The sequence below is a fragment of the Pan paniscus genome, chromosome 8 (genome assembly GCF_029289425.2).
Source record: "Pan paniscus chromosome 8, NHGRI_mPanPan1-v2.0_pri, whole genome shotgun sequence".
Taxonomy (NCBI): domain Eukaryota; kingdom Metazoa; phylum Chordata; class Mammalia; order Primates; family Hominidae; genus Pan; species Pan paniscus.
The window spans coordinates 127,977,925-128,002,640 of NC_073257.2; the positions used below are offsets into that span (position 1 = coordinate 127,977,925).

The following is a 24,716-nucleotide window of genomic DNA, read 5'->3' on the forward strand; positions in this document are numbered from 1 at the left end:
ATGCAGATGGGACAAGAGGGTAGTGAGTCTATCAGTGAATTAGGCCCCCCTTTATAAAGGAGTCTGTTGTACCCCACCAGGGACTGCACAGCACTGCAGGGCTTGACCACTGTATTAGTCCGTTTTTATGCTGCTGAAAAAGACATACCTGAGACTGGATAATCTATAAAGAAAAAGAGGTTTAATGCATTCACAGTTCCACATGGTGCAGAGTTCTCACAATCATGGCAGAAGGTGAAAGGCACATCTTACATGGTGGCAGGCAAGAGAAGAATGAGAACCAAGCAAAAGGGGTTTCCCCTTATAAAACCATCAGATCTCATGAGACTTATTCACTACCATGAGAAGAGTACGGGGGAAACTGCCCCCATGATTCAATTATCTCCCACTGGGTCCTTCCCACAACACATGGGAATTATGGAAGCTACAGTTCAAGATGAGATTTGGGTGGGGACACAGCCAGACCATATCGACCACTCAGGAGAAACCCAGAACTTTGGGACAGGATCTCCTTATCAATCTACTTGTATAAGTCGCTGGAGTTTTTCTCGAAACCCAACATGGACATTAGAGATTCAAAGTCTTGGCTTTCACGTCAAACCATTTAGTTTCTGAAAGCTTTCTCAGTGGGTCAGTTAGAGGAAAGAAAGTATGGTAGATAAGAAGATGCACAGGCTTGGGAGTGACACAATCTTGTGTCTAATCCCAGCTCCACTTTTCACGCAGCCTCTCACATCTTAGCAAATTATTCAACTTCTCCAAGTCTCAGTTTCCTTACCTGGAAAATGGCACCAGTGCTATGGTGCCATGTCAGTTGCTATGTACAGTCACTTTAAATGTCTGCTGTGAGACTTAAATGACAATTATATAAAGCTCCTCACCCAGAACCCAGAATACACCAGTTGCCCCCAAAATTTTTACTTCTATCCCTTCATATGTTCTCCCCAATTCCTGGTTCATTCTAATGTTCAGCCTTTGCTGGAAAAACACACAACAAGCTCAATAAAGAGAAACATACACTGTGTCTTAGTCTATCTTTGGTGGACCTTATATTACATACTTTCAACAGGCTACATCTATGTAACTAAAGGCATCAACTTTGACCAAAACAAATCTGAGAAGTCTGAAGTGAGGAATCTGTGGTGTTACTTAAAGCCTCTCTGTTACATGAACTCATAAAATAAAGGCACTTTAAGAAAAGCTACTTTTTCCCAGGGACTTAGAGCAAAGGGATATGTTTTTAAAAGGACTAAATATCAGCAAGTTTGTTATAACTGCTAATACCTTTTGCAGAATAAAAACAATTAGAAAAACATGCTGCTAATATTAGACCAGGAATGAAAAGGCTAAAACACTGGAAAGGTAATTGTCTGGTATAGTGACACAAAACAGATTTTTCCTCTCTCTGTTTTTAGAAAATTACCTTAGCCCCTATTCTCCCTCAGTCTGCTGTAACACACATCTGGAAAGCATCCTTCAGGAAACCAGGGCCTGTATTAAATACATTTTGCAGGGGGTGTTATTTTGTGTTGCTATTGCTGTCTGTGCTGTGCATCTGGCTTCCTGGAGCAAAGGCCTAGTATTTGCCTAGGAGTAGGCTGCGGAGCTGGGGAGCTGGGGAGCTGAGGAGCTGAGCTGCGATTCTCTCCCCGCCTAGGACTGAGTGTGGAGACGCAAAGGGTCTGAGGAGGTCCACATGCCCCAGGTGCAGATGCGCAAAGCTCTGTGCATCTTGCATTCATCAGCCCCTTAACACAGGTACCCACTGGTAGTGGGATTATTAAAGCCTCGCCAACTGATGTGCATATGGCAGTTTAGCAAGACAGCGGCCACATGTTGGTGAGAAACAATACCATAAGGTCTAAGGAGCCTTCAAGCCTTTCCTAATGCCTTTGTTTCCTGGGACAGAAAGGCCCCTGTGGCCAAGTACAGATCATTTCCTGCTCCCCTCAAATCCCTGCTCAGCCTCATCCTGATACATGGGGCTTCCCCGATCACTGTTGCTCCTCTGGCTCCTTGGCAGCTCTTGGCTGCGAGGGTTCTCCTTGTGGTTTGCCCAGCACATGGGCCATGGAGGCTGCTGTCACTGCACTCTAAGCCTGACTCACAGGGGCTCTGGCAAAGCTTCATGGGCTGAGAATGGAGTTCCGGCGATGCAGATGGAATCCCCCATTATTTCAGTCCCTGCGTCCTGCCTTGGGTATCTCTGCAGGTTGAGGGTTCAGCAAAAGCAGGCTGCAGGGCACAGAGATGATGCTTCCTTAGCCTTTCTGATTGCATCAAACTGCAGTAGTCCCCCGAGGGAAGTCTAGGTTGGCATCTGATCAATTTTGGCATCCCTGCCGAAGCCACCTTGCATGAACATTGACAGCCATCAGTCAACATTGACAGAGCAGTTGACAGGGCTTGACAGGTACTCTCTACCTGGCAAATTTGAAAAGCAAGTCATGGTAGTTGGCAAGAAAATCCATTCCAACTTGGAAGGGGCTTTCAGCAGCCTTAGATCAGATGTCGCTGAACTGCCCTTTTGCCAGGAATCCACTGCCCTCCACCTATTTCTCCCAGTGCGCAAACTGATGGTCATGGTACAAGAAAACTCTAAGTAGTAATGGGAGCACAGAAAGATCTCCAACAACCCTGTGCTGCATCACGAAATCAAATAAAATTGTTTTATATTACCCATACTATGCTATGTCCATTCACGCAGAAAACCTAGCTTTAGCTTTGGTAGTACTTGTTTTTAAGGGAAGAAATTGAAGAAGAAAAGAAATGGAAAGTTTTGTGGATGATGAAAGGATCATAAAGCTCTCAGATATTCAGTGGGATAACTGCAGGTGACAAATATGTTAAAACTCTTTAAGAGTAAACCTTATCCAATAAGTCTTTTATATTTCTGCAGGCAAACTTTAGAAATCAGTTTTGTGGCTTTTGGCCACAAGAAAAAATGGAAATCTAGATGTTCAATGAATCTTTCACCAGCAGAACCACACCTTAAAACTCTAGACCAACACAGTGTGAGCTTGCTTCATGGAGAATTCAGCAGCACCTCCACCTTCGGAAGTAAATGCCTGAAGTTGCCTGGTATTTATTCTGGAAGGCTAAGAGGCTCCATGTCAACTGCTCAGGAATCCTGGGCAGCAAAGGTCACCCACCATGGCTTCATTTAATTATTTACGCACACCCTGTCTTCAGAAGGAATTTTGAAGTGCATTCAGACGTAGCTGTGATGTGGCAGAATAAATATAAAAATTAGTGAGAGAATTGGGGACCACAGAAAGGTAAGATAGAGGCAGTGGTTTAGCTAGTACAAAATGTACACATGCCCCTGGCTGGATGAAAACTACATATTTGGTTCAGAGATTTCCAGCAACCACTGGGAAGGGGGTTAAGATATTCATAACTAATTCCACAACTAGCTCATGATACCCCCAAATTAAAAACAAGATAGATGCTCAGAAGAAAAACTGCTTGTGGCAGGCAGAATGCCTACCTTTGGGTAGGCTCTCAAAGGCATCTGGACCTGAATTCCTAAAACCTGAGACCATTACAGTTCACGGCAAAATGGACTTTGCAGATATAATTATGGTCATGGATCTTGAGGTACGGAGAGTATCCCGGATTTTCCCGGTAGGACCAATAGAATCACAGGAGTCTTTAAAAGTGGAATAGGGAGGCAAGTGAGGGCGTCATCGTGATGTCATGTGAGACTCCACCTGGCCCTTGCTGGTTCTGAAAATGGAGGAAGGGGCCATGAGCCTGCGTGGGGAAAGGCAAAGAAATGGATTCTCCTCTGCAGCCTCCAGAAAGAACTCAGCCCTGCTGACACCTTGATTTCAGCCCAGTGAGACCCAAGTCAGACTTCTGACCCTATAGATCAGTAAGAGAATAAATGTGTGTTGTTTGAAGTTTGTGGTAATTTGTTAACAGCACCAATAGAAAACTAAAAGACTACTAAAAAGCAGTAAACAGTAGGGGGTTTTCATACAGAACTTGAAGATGTACTAGGACTTAAATTTCAGCTCAATCGCTTACTAGCCATGACATTCTGGGCAAGTGTCTTAGCTTCTCTGAAGCCTAGTGATATAGTTTGGATGTGTGTCCCCACCCAAATCTCATGCTGAAACGTGATCCCCAGTGTTGGAGGTAGGGCCTGGTGGGAGGTGATTGGATCCTGGGGGCGGACTTCTCATGAATGGTTTAGCACCATCCTCTTGGGTAGCGAGTTCTTAGCTTCTCTGAAGCCTAGTGATATAGTTTGGATGTGTGTCCCCACCCAAATCTCATGCTGAAACGTGATCCCCAGTGTTGGAGGTGGGGCCTGGTGGGAGGTGATTGGATCCTGGGGGCGGACTTCTCATGAATGGTTTAGCACCATCCTCTTGGGTAGCAAGTAGGTTCTTGTGAGATCTGATCTTTTACAAGTGTGTGGCACCTCCCTCCACTTTCTCTTGGTTCTGCTCCAATCATGTGACATGTCTGCATGAGGAATACTTTCGGACTCTCAAAGGAATTATCTCGTTCCTGTCTTCCATCTTTCACCACTTGATATAGTTTGGACATCCCCTCCAAATCTCATGTTGAGATGGGACTCCCAGTGTTGGAGGTGGGGCCTGGTGGGAGGTGTCTGGGACACAGGGACAGATCCCTCATGGCTTGGTGCTGTCCTTGTGATAGTGTTCTTGGGAGGTCAGTTATTTAAAAGTGTGTGGCACCTCTTCCTTCCTCCACTCTCTCTCTTGCTCTGGCTCTTGCCATGTGAGACACCGGCACTCGCTTTGCCTACTGCCATGATTATAAGGTTCCTGAGGCCTCTGCAGAAGCTGAGCAAATGCCAGCACCATGCTTCCTGTACAGCCTGTAGAACCATGAGCCAATTAAACCCCTTTTCTTTATAAATTACCCAGCCTCAGGTTATCTCTTTATAGCAATGCAAGAATGTCCTAACACACCTAATATACTCAGGCTGAATGATAATAAGTCCCTCAAAATGTTCCTGGTAGGGTTAAATATACCTGGCACCTTAGCACCTGTTGACATCTATTCCTGATTCCTAGAGGAACAGTACCTCATCACAGCTGGTGTCTTCTTTTCTTCTCTGGACCAGCCCAGGGGGTCCACACTGACCCTGAGACCTTATGAAATCCTAGGGAGAGATGACCATGCTGGATGAATTCCCTTAGAATTCATCAAATAACTTGGCATATGAAATGCTTTGTCCTAAGGACAATTGATCCACTTTTTTAAGGTCTGCATGTGTTCAGGAAAGTCATGATGAATATCAGCTTTATTCCTACCATTAAGACCAAAGAGAAATTTCTCCTGTGAGTCTTCAAACATCCTCAAGTTTTTATAGACCAATGAAATCATACTCCCTTTTTTTTTATAGACCAATGAAATCATACTCCCTAAACAGGTCTAAGCAATTCTACAGGCCACTACCTGTGGACCCTCTACTGGTCTGGCAATTGATGCATCAAGCCTGTGTTCATTTAAGAAGGTGCTGTCTGTACCCTCAGAAGGAAGTGTTGAGGTAAGTATCACAGCATCTTGATGTTTATAGTCAGAGGAACTGAACTCTAATGAGCTTAGGAAAAAACACAGGTAAATTATAGAAATTATCCCTAATGCTACCTGGTCTTCCTCAGTCAAACTTTGCTTCTTTGGAGGTTCCCAGAATATGCAGAATTAAAATGGCATGGGTTCTCTTGACTTTAATAATTTGTGAAACCCCCTACTTTCTCCAGTCCCCAAACGACAAGAGCTAAATATCTCTGGGTGCATAAGCCCCAAGTTCCGCTCCTTGGAATATTAATTTACCTTCCACTCATTAAAGGAGCCTAGTTTCTGAGAGCCCTGGGAGGGGGTGGGGAAAGGGGGTGGTGAATGGATTTCTGAATGGCTAACAACCTACACTTGCACAAGTTCGCTTTAAACAGAAACACATGAAAATGAGATTCCCTATTAATCTTTAATAGGCTTGCAGACTTCCTAAGGAAAATTATATTCAATAGTAAATATACACTAGGTCATTTTTCTTTCAGGAAAGTTGTTTTAAGGTCAACAGAGACTTTGAGCTTAGCAAACAACTAGTTCCTAATATCTTCCTTCTTAGATAGGGCATTGAGAATATCACTATTGCTCAGGAGACAGGGAATTGTGGCATTAGATGTCAAATGAATAAATCACTCCATTGTCACCAGATGGCAATTTCCCCTTTTGGGGAAATTCCGTAACTCCTATTAGCAACCCATTCTCACACTCAGCATCCTCTTGTCCACAGCACCTCAGCCCCAACCCCATTTTCTACATTTTAACTAAAGCTCTTAGTGCTGCATTTAATGTTTCTCCTTTTTTTATTTCTTTAGGGCAAAGAAGCTGATTTCCAGGGTCCACATAAGCCATTTTCTAATAAACTGACCCCTCCACATCCCCTCCCAGCCGAGTGATCCCCAAGGCTTCTTTTAACCCATTCGTGGTGATCTCAAAGGTCTCCCAGAGCCCTCCCACCAAGTCCCTCACTGGCTCTGCGCCCCGAGCAGGGTGCCAGCTTCAGCCTTGCTGCCCACACCTCATCTCCGTCACTTTCTATTCTATATCTTCACATTGCTGATGGTCTTGCCTACACCAGGCAGAGAAGGAGAGCACCTAGAATTATGCCTTGCACAGAGCAGGTATTCTTTAAATAACTGTTGAATAAATGAGTTAATGAATGAACGAATCTGACTGCCATAGAGTAAGGCTCCAATCACCTACAGCTCAACACTCATCACGGACACTTGGTGCTGAAGGTTCAGCAACATTAACAGGTGCAGAGGAGGAACAGCAGCAGCCCAACTCTAAATGCTCCAACTACATTCACATAGAACCTGTCACTGTGCCGAGTGCTTTCAAACCTGTGTCATTTTTGTGCAGTAACCGTACTAGCCAGGTTTGCCTTATTTTACAGTTGAGGACACGAGGTCCCAGAGAGGTCCACGACCAGCCCAAAGTCATGGAGCAGGCCAGAGTCAGAGCCAGGTTTTGGAAAGAAGCCGCAGCTTCTTGAGCTCATACGCACCCGCACAGCACTGAAAAAGAATTAATGTTCCCTCTTTTCATTTTAGTTCTTGGACTTTGGCTGCCATTTTAATGTGAAGTATGTGCTGCAGAAGCCCAAATCTGATTTAGGTGGATATGTGATCTTTACTAGGCCCAATAAAAGAATGACAGAATTAGTGGGCATTCTTTTTGGTTAATAGCGCTTGTAGTTTAAAAACATAAAAAAAAAATATCTGTTGTTACTGTTCAGTAGGGCTCAAATGCAGTCCTGCAACACAGCTAGGAGGGGAAATCATCTGGGCCTAGGCCTTGCCTCTCTGGGCACCCCTTCCCCGGGCTGTGTTCCCCCAGAGGGCACCCAGAAGTCAAGAAGTGAGGACACAGAAGTCTTCCCCATACACTGAGAAGTAGGGCTCCCCGGGCCCACGGGGAGAAACCCGCATCCCCAAGCAGCCTTCCTTCACCACAGGGACCACTCCTGAGGCTGGAGACAGAGTGACCCAGTAGGGGCTGGCCTGGCCGGGACGACCATCATGGGGACCTGCCCTGGAAGAGCAGACATATGTGCAGCACCTTCCCAGAGCTGGTGGGCATGAGTGCCAATGTCAGGCCAAATCCCAACTGCCCTGCAGGGGTGTCTGGTCTCTCTGCATCTCAGTCTCCCCCTGTATAAAACACAGACACTTCCAGTATCTCCTCCACAGGCAGGGGTGAGGATTAGAGCCCATATCCCAGTGTCTGGCACAGAGTTCAGTGCTCAGTGAAGTGCTAGCTGTGAATATTGCTGTTACCACACTCAAGGTGCTCCCTGTGCCCGCTGCCTCTCTCCAACCACAGCCCTGAGAGGCAGGGATGCAGCAGGTGTCACCTCCCCAAGAGGGGTCAAGTGCAGAGGAATCAGGCAGACTTTGGAATCCTCAGCCTGGGAAGCTGACCTGGCAGGGGGATGAGACTTCAGCTAAGTTCTGGACGCATCTGAGGTCAGTACCCTCTGCTGCCCATGATGACAAGGGATTTCACTGAGCATTAAACTCTGTGCCAGGCACTGGGCTACGGGCTTTAATCCTCACCACTGCCTGTGGAGGAGGTGCTGGTAGTGTCTGTGTTTTACATGCAGGGAGACTGAGATGCAGACAGAAGAAACACGCCTGCAGGGCAGCTGGGGTTTAGTCTGACATCAGGGTTCCTGCCCACCAGTAGGAGAGGACACTCTCCCTCATGGGTTGGTAATAAAATCCCATGCACAGGCAGTATTTGGTGGCATCTCTTATACACCAGAACACACCCCTTCCGGCTTTCTCTAAGCCTGGGAATACTGGGGAGCCACCTAGAGAGAGTCCTCAGCCCAAGGCTTCCAGGATGGACTCATAAAATACCTCAGCATGCAGGAACCCAGGACAGAGACTGTTCACCTTCAGCTTTGTAGCCTGGCACCTAGCACATGCCTGGCCCAGGGTTCAAAAGGCAACAAACCGTTCAATTACCATGATCACTAAGCACCCACAATGTAAGATGCTGTGTAAAAGGTGGTGGCCGTGGTGGGACACGAACAAAGAAGGAGAAGGTGCAGTCCCTTTAGGATATGGAATCCAACCTCCTACCACCTGCATCTACCACCTGCCCTTGCCTATGACCCATCTGTGGACTGAGGGGTGAGATGTACCATGTACTTGTACAGGCAAGGGTTCATAGCGACCTTGATTCACAGAATCACAGCACTTTTGGATCTTGAACACACATGTGTGTTTGCTTGAGTCATCTGCATCCTAGCTCCACTGCAGGCACTGAGGATAGACCCTGTCCATCCCACGTTCCCTCCTGACAACCAAGGGTGCTTCTACATGCAAAAAGTGACAAGAAGAGTGGAGCAAACATGGCAGCTTCCTTATTCGAATAGCCCAGGCCAAAGACTGCTCCAAAGGCCATTTTAGGAGGAGGATTTAATTACCTTAAAACCCTCTGTTTTGCTTTGCATTTTCAGGTATAACCCAGCCAAACGGATTCCAATCTGAGGCCAAGGTCAACTTATGGACAACAGACTGTCTACTTCTTCATGTGCAGTGAGGGCAAGGTCCCAACTGCAGTGGGGCCAGCCCAGGCAGTGACTAGAGATACCATCAGCTTGTCTCAGTATCCTTTGTGTCTGAAGAACTATCAGCAGGCAATAGAGCCCTTCCAGTGGTCCCCACAGCCTTCCAAATAAAGACCAACCTTAATGCAGCATGGAAGCTTTCCATGTGTTGTCCCTGCCCGCAGCTATGACTTCCTGGGCCGTGATGCGCCCTCTGTGCCCCATATCCGACCTGGGCTGCCAGCCCACACCCAGCCACAGCAGGGGCTCCCTCTCCTGTGTCCTCCCCTAAGCCTACTCCCATCTGGTGCCTATTCCTCATTTTCAGCTTTGCAGACCCAGTTGAGAGGAGGGTGAAGCCATCAGCCTAGATCACCTGGCCAACATTCTCTAAGGCAGCAGGAAATGGTGAGCCCAGACCAGCAGCAGCAGCACTGGGAATGCTTTAGAAATGCAAATTCTCAGGCCTCACCCTAGACCTCATGAATAGAAAACAAATCCCAACACAGGCAAAAGCTGGAGATCCACGGCCCCAGAGCAAAGGTGCCTCTGAGAAGTCCCTGAGCCCACCCTTCCCCACAAGGCAGGGATGGCACAGCACCGGTGACTGTCCCTGCATGTGCGCTCTGTGGGCACAGGCGCCTCCCTCATCTCTGGCCCTCGGGGCCCTACAGAGCACCTGGAAGTCTGGTCCTACTGAACCAGTGAACAAACCAATCTCCAGCAATGACAAAACACCAGCTGGTCCAATAGGAAAAAAGCAAATGTTCTCAAGCCATAATACTGTATTTGTAGCTAAACATGTTTGAGCTTGAATTTTTGAGTGTGAAAGATTTTGTCTTATTTCCATTCGATTTTGTCCATTCGATTTTGCCTTATTTCCACTGAAAGGTTTCCTGGGACAGTGTCAAGCTCCTTTGCTGGAGTGAACGTTCTTGGAGAGGTGGCATTCCCTCTCCAAGCCGTTAGATGAAGCCAGCTAACTCTCCAATAGGAATTCCGACTGCTGGGTGCTTCCTGGGACCTGAAACTTCCAGCTTGCCGGCTTTTCCGATTCTAAGGGTTAGCCCAGGGACACTGTCATTGTCATCATTTAGTTCTCCTTGTGGCAAATGATTACGTATCAGAAAGAGCAGAGGGGGGCTGCCCCTGAGATGGCCCACATCAAGGCACCAGCCAGCATTCTAAGCACCAGAGGTTGACCTGTGGCACTCTCCCCAAGCCCCTACTTGGTAAGAGAAAAGCTCCACTGAACCCTTCTGGACACAAAGGGTTTTTACACAGCAGCCCAGAGTTCTGCCTGACTGAGCTGAATATGACGGTGAAATCCTTTGGCATGCTAGAAAAGAGAGGAACCATCTACAAAGGAGCTGTCAGGAGGGCATCTCTCAGAGCAAGAAACCAAGCTGGGCTCAGTGCTCCAGCCTGCCAAGCAGCCCCGGAGCGACTGCACAGCTGACGGTAGATGCTCCAAGGTTCTCTAATTACTCAACCCATTTCCACCTGGAGGGGCTCCAGCGCTTGACTGGGGCAGACATCCCACAGCCTCAGCATCCTGACCCACTGTGGCTAAACGAGCTGGGCGCAAGGCAGGCGCACACCCCAGACTGTCTTGGTTCAACGAGACCTCAGGAGTGCTGGTGCACACACAAGTCTTCCAGCCAAAGATTACTCTGGTCCATCTAGCACAGCAGTTCTCAAAGCGAGGTCTAGGGATCCTGGCAGTCTCAGGGAACCTCATAGGGGGTCAATGAGACCATAACTATTTTCGTAGTCATACTAAGACCTTAATGACTTCTCTCTCTCTCTCTCTCTCTCTCTCTCTCTCTCTCTCTCCCAGCCACCTTCCAGCCAGATGCTAAATTTGTAAAAATGTAAAAACAATGCCACACTTCTCCCTAATTTTTTTGTTTTGGAAAATATAGTGATTGTTAATAAAAGTATGTTCTGTTATTTATGGTAACATGTAATGAGCTGCTCGATGTTATTTTTAAATGAAGTAATAAATATGTAAACCTCTTTTCACCTGCAATCCAGTGTGGTAAGTACCTATAGATTTAGCCCACATAAACAAAAGCCCATTGAGATCCTCAGTAATTTTCTAAGAGCGTAAAGGAGTCCAGAAACCAAAAAGTCTGGAACCCGCGGTTTTAATGTGTTTAAATGATAAACACATTATCATTTAATGATAAATGAACTATGTTTGCCAAAGAGCACTTAAGCTCTATCTTGACAAGATCCAAAGGTCCCTTACTTTAAAATTTTTGTCTTAACGTAAATAAGAAGTAAAAAGTAAAGTCACTGCCGGTATCCAATTCCACTCTCCCTGGGTGTCTCTGGAAGTTCTGTGGGTGGTTTACAAGACAGGCACATTGTGTACAGAAATGGTCAGTGCGGCATTTGGCAACATGAGCTCCGCAGCCCCACAGACCCTCTGGGTTCCTTGACTATGGAGTGGGACAGCAGAGAGGGGCTGCACCTGCTGCATAATTCATTGCCTTTGGTTCCAGCGGCACCACTTGGGTGATGTGGAAGTTGTTCAAGATCTCACCTCCTCATCCAGTGACAGGGAGGGTAACGACAGCTCCCACTTCCAAGGTTGCTGCAAAGAGCTCAGCCCAGGGCCTGGCACAAAGTAAATGCCAAGTACGTGTTGCTCGCCTCATCATCACCCGCACCACCGTCACCGCCATCCACTCGTTCCTACAACCATGTCCCCGGCTCTGTGCATTCTAAGCTCCCTGAGTCCTATATGATGAGCCACTCTGCCCCCGGGTGTGGCTTTGCTTCCTAAGGGGAAGATGGGGTGATTCACAACATGGAAACATCCAGAGGGAGGGGGCTATGGATTCAGTCTCACTGAGTCAGTGGCTGCCCTTTGCTGGATCCCTCACATCACTGACTCAGACACAAGCACCTCTGAGAGCCCCTTATTCACAGTTACTCCAGGTCACAGAAGAAGCATGTGGCCAAGAGGCTGCCAGAGGGCTCCCACTGCCTATTCAGTCCAGACAATAGTGAATCTCCCCACTCTGTGCCCAGCAGTCTCAGGGCCAGCTCTGCTCACATCTTACTGTGTATCTGTGTGCCAATAATTGTATATTCTGGACAGAAATGTTCTTGAGATGACACATGCTCCAAACACCTCTAGACTCTGCCTCCGCCTCCGCCCCTCCGTTTTCCCTAATGGTACAAAGGCTGAAAGAGGATGACTATCAAGCTTAGCCATGTGGCATTTCCACATGACGTTTAGTGCTGTGGGTGCAGAGAAGTGTAGAGTAATGGGAATCTGCCCCCTCATAAATCCTACTTTAATTTTTATTTTTTATTTTTTTAGAGAGAGGGTCTTGCTGTGTAGTCCAGGCTGGACTTGAACTCCTGGACACAAGTGATCCTCCCACCTCTCAGCTTCCTGAGCAGCTGAGACTACAGGCACATACCACCACACCAGCTCACAAGTTCTACTTCAAAGATCTCTCTCTGTTCTGGGGGGTATCACATTTAAAATCTTAAGCTTTGTCCTCCCTGATAAAAACTGGTTGGAAAAGTGACAGAGAAAGAAGGACATATTTATTGAGAATTTTCTGGGTTAGATGGCAGGCACATGCTGAGGTACTTGCACAAAAATATCTCATTTAGTCCTCACTGCATCCCTGTGAAGATGGAGTCATTATCTCCATTTATGGATGGGAAACTGAGGCCTCCAGTGGCTGGTGTCATAGAACTAACAAAACCATAATGCAAGCCCAGGTCTGCCTAACTCGCAAACGCTTACACTGACAACTACTGGGGAAGGGAAAACAATCCCAAGACTCCAGCATGGTATGGTACTTTTTCACATTGATGGTTCTTTTAAATTCTTGTTTTTCTTGGATGCAAAATTTCCTGCATAATTAATTGCCTTTGGAAATGACGAGCAATTTCCCATTCACTGAGTTGGAAATGCCCTGTAGAAATGTAAATGCCAATGTGACTGCAGGATCCTCACTTGGGGTAATGCCTGGGATGGGTGTGGGGGAGTGTGGAGTCTCCCTGGGTGGAGCAGGACTCTAAGCCTGGCTGTGAGACCCAGGCCCACACTGGCCTGGGAGGTGGGGAGGCCGAGGGAAGAGGTGACTGCCAGAGGACCCTCCTGGCAGCATGGAAGAGGGTCCTGGCAGGTTCCCAGAGTCAGGTTCCTGGGGTGAGATGAGCCCATGCATGGGAGGAGGTTCTCTGATGTCGCACTTCCCTTCCCAGCCCAGCCCAGCCCTGCCCTGCCCTCCAGGGAGCCCTCCTTAAGTCACTGAATGCTAATTAAACACAGGACATGCTCCTCTCCTTAAATACAGCCAGCCTGTAACTAAGGGGACAGATTTCCCCACACGAAGATGAGACTGCTCTGGGTTACAGGCTATTGACGTCTTCCTTCTCCCCATTCTTTTGCACCCCATTTGTTGCTCCGTGGATGAAACACCTTTGAAAACAGAGCTGTAGGAAACAGAAACACTCCCTTCCCTGGGAATTAGAAAAAAAAATGATCATGAAATTTATCCAGTTGGGTTAGTTCAGGCCTGGGCTTGAGGGGCTTGCAGCTGGTGTAGTATGCCTGTGCACTTCATGAGTGCTAGCAGGAGGTGGCTGGTGGACAGAGCAGAAGGGTCCTCTTTGAAGAGAGACAAGCTGCACAGAGCAGTAGAGGAGATCAGCTGAGGTCTCCCTCAGCCACCTGCAGTTGAACAAGGTGGTCTGAAGTCCAGGGACCCATAGACCCCCTTTGAGTACCCCCGCCCACCTCCTCTTCTTCACGTCTGGTAAAGATCCAGAGGTCTTGCTTCCATCACACCTTTCACCAGCACTGTACTCTCTCTCTCTCTTTTTTCTTTTTTGAGATTGAGTTTCGCGCTTGTTGCCCAGGCTGGAGGGCAATGGTGCGATCTCCGCTCACTGCAGCCTCCACCTCCCAGGTTCAAGCGATTCTCCTACCTCAGCCTCTGGAGTAGTTGGGATTACAGGCGCAGCAATGTACTCTCAAGATGCAATCCATAAAATGGAGGGCTTCCTGACGATTAACATAATGGCCACAAGCCAGGGAGAAGGCAGGAAGGTGAAGCACCTGGATGACCCCAAACTGGTGACACCGTGGATTATTTAGAGCTGGTTGTTGCTCTGTGACAGCAAAGAATTCATCTGCTCTGTGAGACACAGCCAGATCCCTGATGTCCACTGCCTTCAGGTAGGTGAGGGTTGAGGACACTGACTGCCAGTGATGGTTCAGCAGGGAGTTAAGGAATCCAAATCAGTTGAGTGTGCATGCCTGGGAGGGGGTGCACCACCCACACATGCAGGACCCTCACTGTCCAGCAGATTGTGCCCAATAAATATGCCTGGACTGAATAATTGAGCTAATAATATTAATAGTAAAGCCAGTGTGGCCTGGAAGGGTATTTTTTTCCTATTTGTAGAAACGACTCTTTTGAAATCAGTAAGCTGTCACAGAGAAACCACTCTATTATAAGCAACGAGTGTTCAAAAGGAAATTAGATAAAGAACTTAATGAGCTTGTATTACCTGAGTAGCTTTTGTTTTATTTTTTAAACGATGCTAAGAGGCTCTTATGGACATGATGTTCTACCTCTCTTTAAAAACTGTCTTTAACACTGATGCTGTCTTAGTTGCTGAGCCATAAAGAGTGTCTGGATTCAGAGGCTGGCCAGAATTATCATTCTGGCTGTCTGGAACTAAAGGTAGTAAAGGCTGAACAGTGTAAGAACATTGTGTTCCTATCATGAAAGACAGTCATCTGGAAATAGTGACAGAAACCAGGTTTCAGAGTTAGGAAGACTGAGCTGATTCCTACGTCCTCTGTGTGGAAGCAGGGTGACCCTTGGGCTGGCCACTCCACTGTTCATCCCCTTGCAGGGTGGCTGGTCTGATGAGAGATCACGTTTGTGTGGGTGTCCCTCAGTAGTGATCATCATCAGCACCCAGTGAATGCGTTGTTGTTGTTTTGTTCTGTTTTTTTACTTCCTATGCCTTCCTCAAACCCACAGTCCTGGGCCTTTGTCTTGTGACTGTCTTCCTTGCCAGTCATTGGCCAGTCCAGCTCAGATGGCAGCTTCTCCAGGAAGCCTTGCTAACAGCCACTCCAAGCTGGCTGTTCTCACCTCCCATAGCACTTTGTCCCTTCCTGCCAGAGACTGCCACACCATGCTGTCATGACTGTGTGTGTGCTTGCCTTCCTCTCGGCACTGTAGGTGAAATATCAGGTTGTTATTCCTGGCACAGTAAGTGCAGGCCAGATGGATGGATGGATGGGTGGGTGGGTGGGTGGGTGGATGGGTGGATGGGTGGATGGATGGATGGATGGATGGTGGATGGATAGATAAATGGATGAGTGGATGGATGAATGGATGGATAGATGGTGGGATGGGGGATGGAAGTAGGGATAGATTGATGGAGAGAGGAACAAAGGTATGAATAGATGGATGATGGACAGATGGATGAATGGAAAACTGAATGGATAAATGGAAGGAGAGAGAAATGGGCAGAGAAACAGATGGAAGGATACACTTCCTATGTACTAAATTGTGTCCCTCTGAGTTCTCCTCTGCTCTCTGAGTGATTGACACCAATGACCATCTCCCTTTTCTTCCTAAGACTCTGTTCCCCTTTGGCTTTTCAAGGCCCTTTGCTGGGTTCTCCAACTCTCCAACTTCTAAGTCCTCTTCAGACACCTCCACCACACACCTGGTGCTCCCAAGATTCAGCCTTTGGTCCATTTCTCTTCTCACCCACTTCCTCTAGAGAACAAATCTTACCAAGCATCTTTAACAACAACCTCTATGTGAATGATTGTAACCCCACCCCTATATCCCAGCCCCTTCTCTGAGATTTAGTCATGTTTTAAATGTATTCATTCAGTAAAGATTTAGTCAGTACCCTCCATGGTGTCCAGCGGGTCTCCCAAATTCCTGTCCTGTTCTTGTGGGACTCTGCGCTCATCACTTCTCATGGGTCAACTGCAAGAGCTTCCTAACTTGATTGCAGCCACTATCTCTACCACTCCAACTCTGCCTCCATGTTGCTCCCACCTGGGAGCTCTCTGATGCTCTCCTAAACCTTTGATGGATAAAATCTAGCACCCCTCTGACAGAGGAGGCCCCAATATCTTGCCTTTCTATGGCACTGAGTTTTCTTCCTCTGATGCCATGACAGTCCCCAAGGCCCCTTCTTCCCACCTCAACCACTGTGTCCCCTCCAAACTAAACTCCCCTTCTTCTGCTTCACTTCCCTGCTCCTTGTCCACCAAGGCCTGATCTGAACATGGCTCCTGAGACCCTCCGCTGTGACACTGCTTCCCCAAAGAAATACAGGCTCTCTGTTTGGGCCTCCTAGGTGGATTCCATTCCATTCCTTTTCCATCCGCATTCACACTCGAAGACGATAAAAGATGGTCTGGTGCCAAGAGTCCATCTGTCCACAATGATCAACACAATATGCAAATGCAAAGACAAGGAGTCCCTGCTTTTTTCTCTCTCTGAGCCAAGAGTGGAAAAAGTGATTGGTAGGACTTGGGCAGGTGAAGAAAGACGTGCTGAGGAAAACGAGGCAGAGACCCTGAGCTTGGGCAGATGCAGGAAGGGGACCGGCTGGAGAGAGGGAGAACAGGGAGTAAAACTAGACAGAGACAGGCTCCAGCAGGGGCAGACAAATGGCTTCACACCCACCTCTGCCAACAGAGAGATAATGAATGAGACAGAAGGCAGGTCATAGCTGGGGAGGTCATAGCTGGCTCCTGCCTGGTCCAGGGCTCAGGTTACCTCTGAGAGCCCGAGCTGATAGAGCTCTGCCGCTGCTGAGTGGAGCTGAAGGGTCACACATGCACATCAGGAGGTGGCGCAGGCAGAAGGGGCACTCTGGAAGAGCCAGCAGGAAGGTGCCCCTCCCCATGGGATGGAGTCAAAGAACACCAGGGTGGGCAGCAGCAGATGTCAGAGAACCTGCTTGCCCTTCTCTCAGGGTCTTGATGAATCTGCTGTAGGCATAAAGGAGTCCAGCGGCCCCCGGAGCAGACAGGGTAGCAGGCAGCTTGTGCAGGTGGGGCATATTAAAAACGAGCCATTCAGCACTCCGAATGCATTGCTAAAGACACCCATGTAATCATTTGAAATGAAAACTGCTCAAATGAACTGGAAAATGTTTTACTTGTATTTTCTCATATTCCCGAAACTTGCTTTCCATGGTTCGAAAGTTTGCATTGTCTAATTGCTGATTTCCATTTGTGAATGAATCAGCGTAAAATAAAATTAAGTGCCAAATTAATCTACCCATCTAGTTTTAGGCATTAATTATCCTCTGAGCCATTTTCTCCTGCGCTTGCTGCATGTCAAGGCAAGCCCGGATATAGTGATGTGGGATCCAGTTTTTGACTCAGGAATTTAAGCCCAAACAGTAGAGGATGTCCTTGATCTCTAAGATCCACAGTTTATTGTGTGAAGGGGGTCTCATTCCAGGCAAATGAAACACATTTCTCACCTTTTAAAGGTGCACTAACACTGTCAGACCAAATAAATTATGGGAGCAGAAATTTGCTGCATGGTTTTATGACACGTTTCCCCAGTTGCCTGATCGACCAACTAACAACATTACATTTCCTCTAAGTGTCACGGGGTCACCCCCAGTGTGGCAAATGTGGGGCTGACAAGGGCAGAATTTTGGAAATTGCATGTGCTGTTCTCCTGGAGCTGTGCCAAGGGAGGCCTTCTTGGTTCTGCTAAAAATCCCCCAGGCCTCCGAGATATAATTATAGGGTCCTTGATCCCTGGGGAATGGTAGAACCATATATGGTGATTTCATCAAAGCCACCACTCTTGGAGACTACGGGGACAGAGAGTTGGACACCAGGAAGAACAAGTGTATCATATCTCCAGCAGGGTCAAGAGAACCTTGGGGACTGAGGACATAGAGCCCCTGACCAATTTCCTTTTGAGGTTCAGCATTATCAGAATCTTTCTAAAAGGAGTGAGATACCCTTGACCCAGCACTGTTGGCAAAGAGGAAAGCAAATGTAACATTCAATTTCCTGCTCTTGGGAGGCTGAGGCAGGAGGATCACTCCAAGCCAGGAGCCCAAGAGCAGCCTGGGCAACATAGCAAGACCCTGTCTCTAAAAATAAATAAATAATTAATTAATTAAAAGAAATGAGCCAGGCATGGTAGCATGCACCTGTAGTCCCAGCTACATGGGAGGCTGAGATGAGGGGATCGCTACAGCCCAGGAGTTAGAGGCTACAGAGAGCCTCAACTGCAACACTGCACTCCAGCCTAGGTAACAGAATGAGACTCTGTCTCTAAAAAATAATAATTAAATAAAAGAAAAAAGAGAAGCATTCAATTCTACCTAGTAACATACTGCCAGAAAACGTAGAGCCCGGACTACTGGTGTTCAAGGTGGAGGGCTGGCTCTGATTGGAACCCCTTAGGATGTAGCCCCCCAGAGCAAAATGTCATGCTTTGGAAACAATGGCTGCATAGGTGAGTATAAACTAGGTGTTGTCACTCAGGCACCCAAGGATGCAGCAGCTCTGCTGCACGTGCTGAATGCCCCAGAAAGGGCAAGGCCACTAAACCACCAAGCACACCCTGAGTTTTTTCTCAACAGCGACCCCATGTGGCAGCAGCTAAAGCTACCGGCAAGCGGGCTGCTTCGCAGGCTTGGGGGTCCCTCTTTGCTTGGCACTGGAAGCAGAAGGCGTTTTGGAGTCTACCTCTGTGGTTCTTCGATGGAAACATGAGGGAGCATGCCCAAGGGGAAGGTGCTGGACCGCCTGGTAATGAAGAATAGCTGAGGTACCTGAGCTGTTAATTAAAACAGTAAAGAGAGAGGAACATATTTGTGGCACCCGAGCCAGTGCTCAGACAGGAGGGAAAGTATAAGTTTAAATTACACAGATTTGCATCAGGCACAAAAGGTTATGCTTCCATTCGGCCCAAACCAGTCCTGACATCCTTCCAGGCACTAAGAAAAGCAACCAGAGGAAACCTGGCAGGGGAGGCACTGCTTCGGGGGAAGACTGTGAGGCTTTGAAATTCCATCACACCCTTCTAATAATACCTCTGCATTTGCTTTTCTGTAGACAAGCTTGGAGGCCCAAACAGTCAGGCTCTGACTCTCCCCAACTACCTCAAGGGGAAAGGAATCTGTCAGCTTCCCTAAAACGGAAAAGGAAAAAGGAAAACAAAGTCAAACAGAAAAGCTAATGTTGCTTCTCATCTGTTAGAAGGCATGAGGCGGAAGAGAGACAGGTTCTGTGCAGAGGCACTGTCGGACCCTGGGGAAGGAAACCTGTAGGCCCTGAGTTGGAAAATATTAAATTCAGGGAGCTTTTAATGAGCTTGAACAGCTCTTTGATGGTTGCTGATGTTAAGATGGAAATGGAGCATTTGAAAGTGTGAGCTTTCCAAGAATATGGTTTTTAGGAAGCAAGTTTCCCTCTTGCCATCCCTTCCCTTTGGGGCTGTTCAAATGAGTCCTCAAGTCATCACATCAGTGGTGAGGTTAGGGTTATAGCAACTGTAATGTGAGACCCAAAGAATCTCCAGTTCCAGCTAGTACCAGCTGCTACTCTGGGTAGAACAACAACGGCCTCACAGAGATGGATTGAGAAGGGATGGGATAAAAGGCATAAAATTAAAGACAAGAGTAATAAAATCTGATGGAAGCAAACACTGCTAGCCAACCTAGCAGCTCAAATTACATTTAGCACCTCTGAGAGGGAGGGGGTAATCATGAGTAATAAATCCAGGCTCTGGAAAGAAATTATGGGCTAAATCACTTGACAATGGGTAACACCAGGGAAGTCATGGATTCACCTTCCCAGGAAAGGCTCAAGACAGTGTATAAAACCCATCAATCACACTGAGACAAATTTCACTGGGTAGGGCCCCAGGACAGTCTAGATCTGGATTCCTAAACAGCCTCTGAGCTTCTCCCAGAGCCAGAAACGTGGCAGCAGCACAGACACGCCACTAGTCCCACCATCCAGCCCAGGGATCCTTCACCCCACTGCATGGTGGCTGCTGTCCACTCCAGGAAGATCGGGCAAAGTCAATACATAGACAAGGGCTGTCTGCTTCCTGTTGTACATTTCTGTGCCGTCAGCTGAGTCCACTCCCTGCTATCAGGGATGTCACAAACAGTTCCTGAAACTTGTTCCTTCCTCAGTCTGAGGCCCTAGACATCACCTAAACCATCCTGTTATCTGCAGGTTCCTCCCATCGCCTCCCCCAGAGCCCTCTAAGTTCTCAACTCCCAGCTATTCTCACTACAGCTTAGCAGGAAAGCAATTTGATCTAATGAATTCTCACCAACCCTCAAAGGATACTCTCTTTTTAGAAGAACAAGCCAGAGAATGCAAATTATCTGCTCAATATGGGCTTTCTCAATATGTGTGGGGGAGGTCTCAGACCTTCTCTGGCCATCTTGTGTAAGATAAACCTGGGAGAACAGGAAGGAAAGGCTCCATCACCACAACCTCTCCCACCTCCCAGCCATCGTTCAATAGATGGAAGACTCATCCACAGCTCCATTTCTACCCCATACAGCTTCCCATCTTGAGGCAGTAACAAAAGCCCAGGTCTCCTGGCTTGGACCCATCAGTGGACAAGATCACATCTTATTATAGAGACAGGGAGGAGCTGTCTGGCATTAAGCCAAGTAAGACCCTAGAAATCCAGTCCTACTCCCAGAATGGGGATCCCTTCTGCTTAGAGACTACAGGGGGCCAGGAATTGGAGTTTCACATCCAGAGATCTTCAGGATCTCTGCTCCATCCCATTGCTGGACCCCGAGCAAAGCTCCCTGCAGCTTCTTGGCTGCATTCATTTTATTCATCTTCAGCAGAGGGTGCTTCGACACCCTAATTGATTGGCTTCCCCAGGTTCCTGGCTTGCTAAGTCTCTGCCTCTTTCTCAGGACCCTTCTGGCACACCCATCCCTGCTCCTAGCCCACAGCTAAGAGGGCCTCAATGAAACAGGGGCTTGGAAGTGAGGAAGGGTCCTTGTATTGCATTGCTGGAACACCTGTTTCTTCCCAAGATGCAAACTCAGTTCATAAGATGCTTGGTCATCCGAGTCCTTCCTCATACAGCAGGTCACTTGCTTCCAACTTTTTTTAGAAAGGAGGAGAAACATTACTCCCAAAAAGTCTTCAGCATGAGAGGGTTATACAGATGACAAGGACTTACAGTTTTCTTTGGTCATTATTACAGCTGGTTTAAGGAAAGAGTGGGTTCCCATTCTACCAGAATAAAACTTAAGTTGAACAGAAACTCAGAATCTTCAACATCACAGACATTTTTTTTTCTGCTCTTGGCTTTTTAGAAACGGGGAACCAATAGGAAACAAGTACATGGTCATAAACCCATCTGCTTGTCCACTGGCTTAGCATATATTGAGGGCTTCTACCTGGGGACTAAGTACAGCTGTTTTTCAATATGATACCCCAAATCTACCTGCTTCGATCAGCAATTGAATTCAACACTAAGTTCTGGAAGGACACACATGAAATGGTTAACAGTGACTGCCTGAAGCTTGGGGGTGAATGGGAGCAGAGTGAAGGGTAACTTTATCTTTTCACTCTACCTACGTCTATATTGCTGTTTGTGGTTTATGTTTGTTGGTTTGTTTGTTTGTTTTGAGACAGGGTCTCACTCACCCAGGCTGTAGGTCAGTGGCATGATCTCTGCTCACTGCAACCTTCACTTCCCAGGTTCAAGCAATTCTCCTGCCTCAGCCTCCTGAGTAGCTGGGACCAAAGGCATGCACTACCACGCCTGGCTATTGTTTGTATTTTTAGTAGAGGCAGGGTTTCACCATGTTGGCCAGGCAGGTCTCGAACTCCCGACCTCAAGCGATCTGCCTGCCTCAGCCTCCCAAAGCGTTGGGATCACAGGCGTGAGCCACCGCGCCAGGCCTGTGGTTTTTCTTTTCTTCTTCTTCTTCTTTTTTTTTTTAAGACAGATTTTCACTCTTGTCGCCCAGGCTGGAATGCAGTGGTGCCATCTCACCTCACTGCAACCTCCACCTCCCAGGTTCAAGCGATTCTCCTGTCTCAGCCTCCCAAGTAGCTGGGATTACAGGCACCTGCCACCATGCCCGGCTAATTTTTTTGTATTTTTACTAGAGATGGGGTTTTGCCATGTTGGCCAGGCTGGTCTCAAACTCCTGACCTCAGGTGATCCACCTGCCTCAGCCTCCCAAAGTGCTGAGATTTCAGGCGTGAGCCACCACACCCGGCCAGTTTTTTCTTTTTTAAACACAGAAAATGTATTCATGGACTCCTTCAGATATCAAAGTAAATTCAGAAATGGCCAAAAAGCAAAAAGAAGTGAATGCTTTCAACAACATCATCCAGGCTCAGCAGGTTTCTGGTGGAGGCTGAGATCTGGGAGATGAGCTAAGTGGGAAGGTGACCTCTTCACAGCAACAGAACAGTCCAGAACAGACCCAGGCATTCAAAGTTCTCCCCAAGGCTGGACACTGCTCAGTCCCTCTCACTGGTCTCTTCCAAGTTTCTGCCCCTGAAGGTCAAAAGCCTCCAAAGCTCCAGCCAGCTCCTCTCGACTTAATCACTGGCAGCCGTCAGGACTTGAGCAGCAGGTGTGTGCCTTAAGGTCACCTCACCCCAGGTGACCGTCTCACCTGAGAGGTATCCAGGAAAGGCAGTGATATTTTACCTCATTCCAGCATCCCTCAAAGCATTCTCAGGTTAAAGATGGGAACTTTCCCCAGCAGGGAGGCCTGAATAGCTTCTGAAGAACGCCGTGGCAGACACAGAGGTCAGATTTTTGCCAATCCATTCAAATGGACTGGGCTCCCCTCCCTCCTCTACCTTGGTAGAAGCACAGAAAAGGGAGCTTGGCAGCCGAAGCAGCCGCCAAGACTTTCCCTGTCACCTCATTAATCACCAGCTGCCAGTGCCCACTTACCTGCAGATGTAATTCGTCTTGCAGGAGTCCTGCAAATTCAAACAGTTGGGCTTCTCTCTCTCTTCATAGGAGCACACAGGCACGATGGTCTGTCGCCTCCGCTCTGTGCAGGCGATGTCCCGGCAGGAGCAGAAGAGCATTCCGTAGCTGTGCTTGGCCGGGACCTTGTCAAAGAACTGCCGGAGGGCCTTGTGACACTTGCGGCGGTTGCAGACATCGTTGGACACGCTGGTGGTGCACGGGGTGATGTACGCCGATCTGTACTTCTTGCAAATGTCGTCGAGGTTGCAGGCCTTCGCTGCATCCAGGCAGTTGTTCCCTTTGGGAATGTGCTCCACTGCAAATGCAGAGAAAGACAGGCATGGTCACAGTGCTGGGCTCTGTGTTCTCACCTACTCTGTTTTAATTGAGATCCTGCCATTTATCTGGCATTGCCAGCGGCTCTAGAACTTAATGAGTTTTGAAGCTAATAACTTAATGACTTCATGACAAGAGAAAGTGCTAGGAGTACAAATACCAGGAGTCTACAGCAGCACAAAAGCCCCTAATATTCCCAAAGATGTAGAATTAGGAGGCGCTAGGTGAGGCCAAAACTCGGGCACCTGCCCCACTACATGCAAATGAGGCAACAGGAGAATAAGCTTCCAGCCCCTGGTTAGTGAACTGAAATTAGGATAAAAGAAAAAAACAACAAATTATATACTTGTTCATGATATGCTGAATGCAATATAATTGCCATACAATCCTCCAAGAATGTAATTATGTAATAAATGCATATAGTACATGCTAATTACTATATGATTACACAGTAATTACATGGTTATTTGAGCCCAGAAGACAAAATATTATGCCAGATTCTCTAAACAGGAAGAAGCCACCACAACGAAGCTGTATTTAAATTTTAGCTCGCAGGGCGTTGGAACAAAACCAGGATAAATCACATAAAAATCTGCAAACCTCTCAATTACCACTTAACTCACCACAGATAACACGTGGGCTCTATGAGTACTGAGGTTCTAGATTAGAAAAATTCAGCTTGTATTTTGAATAGAATTTCAATGGGCTCCAGGAAGCTCACAGAGCATATGCTGCCTTCTGCCCAAGCCCTGTGCACTCACACCACCAGGGAAGCCAGTGCTGTCCACACTGCCTGCTCTGTGCTGTCCACACCGCCTGCCCTCTGCTGTCTGCAGCGAGAGCATGATGGAGGCAGGGCCCATTCGGTGCCTGGGCAGGCAGGCCAAGGCCAAGCCCAACAGCAAGGTTAAAGGATGAATGGACAACAAGAATTCAGCCCCGTCCCCAACAGAGGGATGTTTCTGCAGGGAGAGGGAAGTGATGGAAAAAACCTTCCAGAAACAACATATAAGGTGGTCCACGGAGTAGTGATGATGAGGTGTAGTAGTGATTCTCTGGAGCGGGCAGGGAGGTGTTGGACAAGCACTGCACAGCTGTGGGATGAGACACCCCGGCAAGTTCCTCCTCAGGCCTTAGCCCCTCCATGGATTCTATGACCTCCTTTCATTCTGCTTATGTGCCCCCAGTTGATAGGGGCCAGGAAAGCATTTAGGAAATGACAAAAGGCTAAAGAATTGACAAGAGAGAAGGCACAGTTCGGTTAGGTAGGACTGAAAGAT

The 24,716-nt window shown here is 47.6% G+C and overlaps 1 protein-coding gene across 10 annotated transcripts in view; it reads right to left on the bottom strand.

Moving 5' to 3' along the window:
• GFRA1 (GDNF family receptor alpha 1) overlaps positions 1-24,716 on the bottom strand; it is a 217,475-nt gene that overhangs the window by 45,299 nt on the left and 147,460 nt on the right. For all 10 annotated transcript variants that reach the window (XR_010113209.1, XM_003825616.6, XM_003825617.5 and 7 more), the window contains one exon: positions 23,080-23,416. Coding sequence is in view for 9 of the 10 variants with exons in the window: in XM_003825616.6 (XP_003825664.3) it covers positions 23,080-23,416 (337 nt within the window). In the remaining variant the exon portion in view is untranslated. The remainder of the gene's footprint in view (positions 1-23,079; positions 23,417-24,716) is intronic.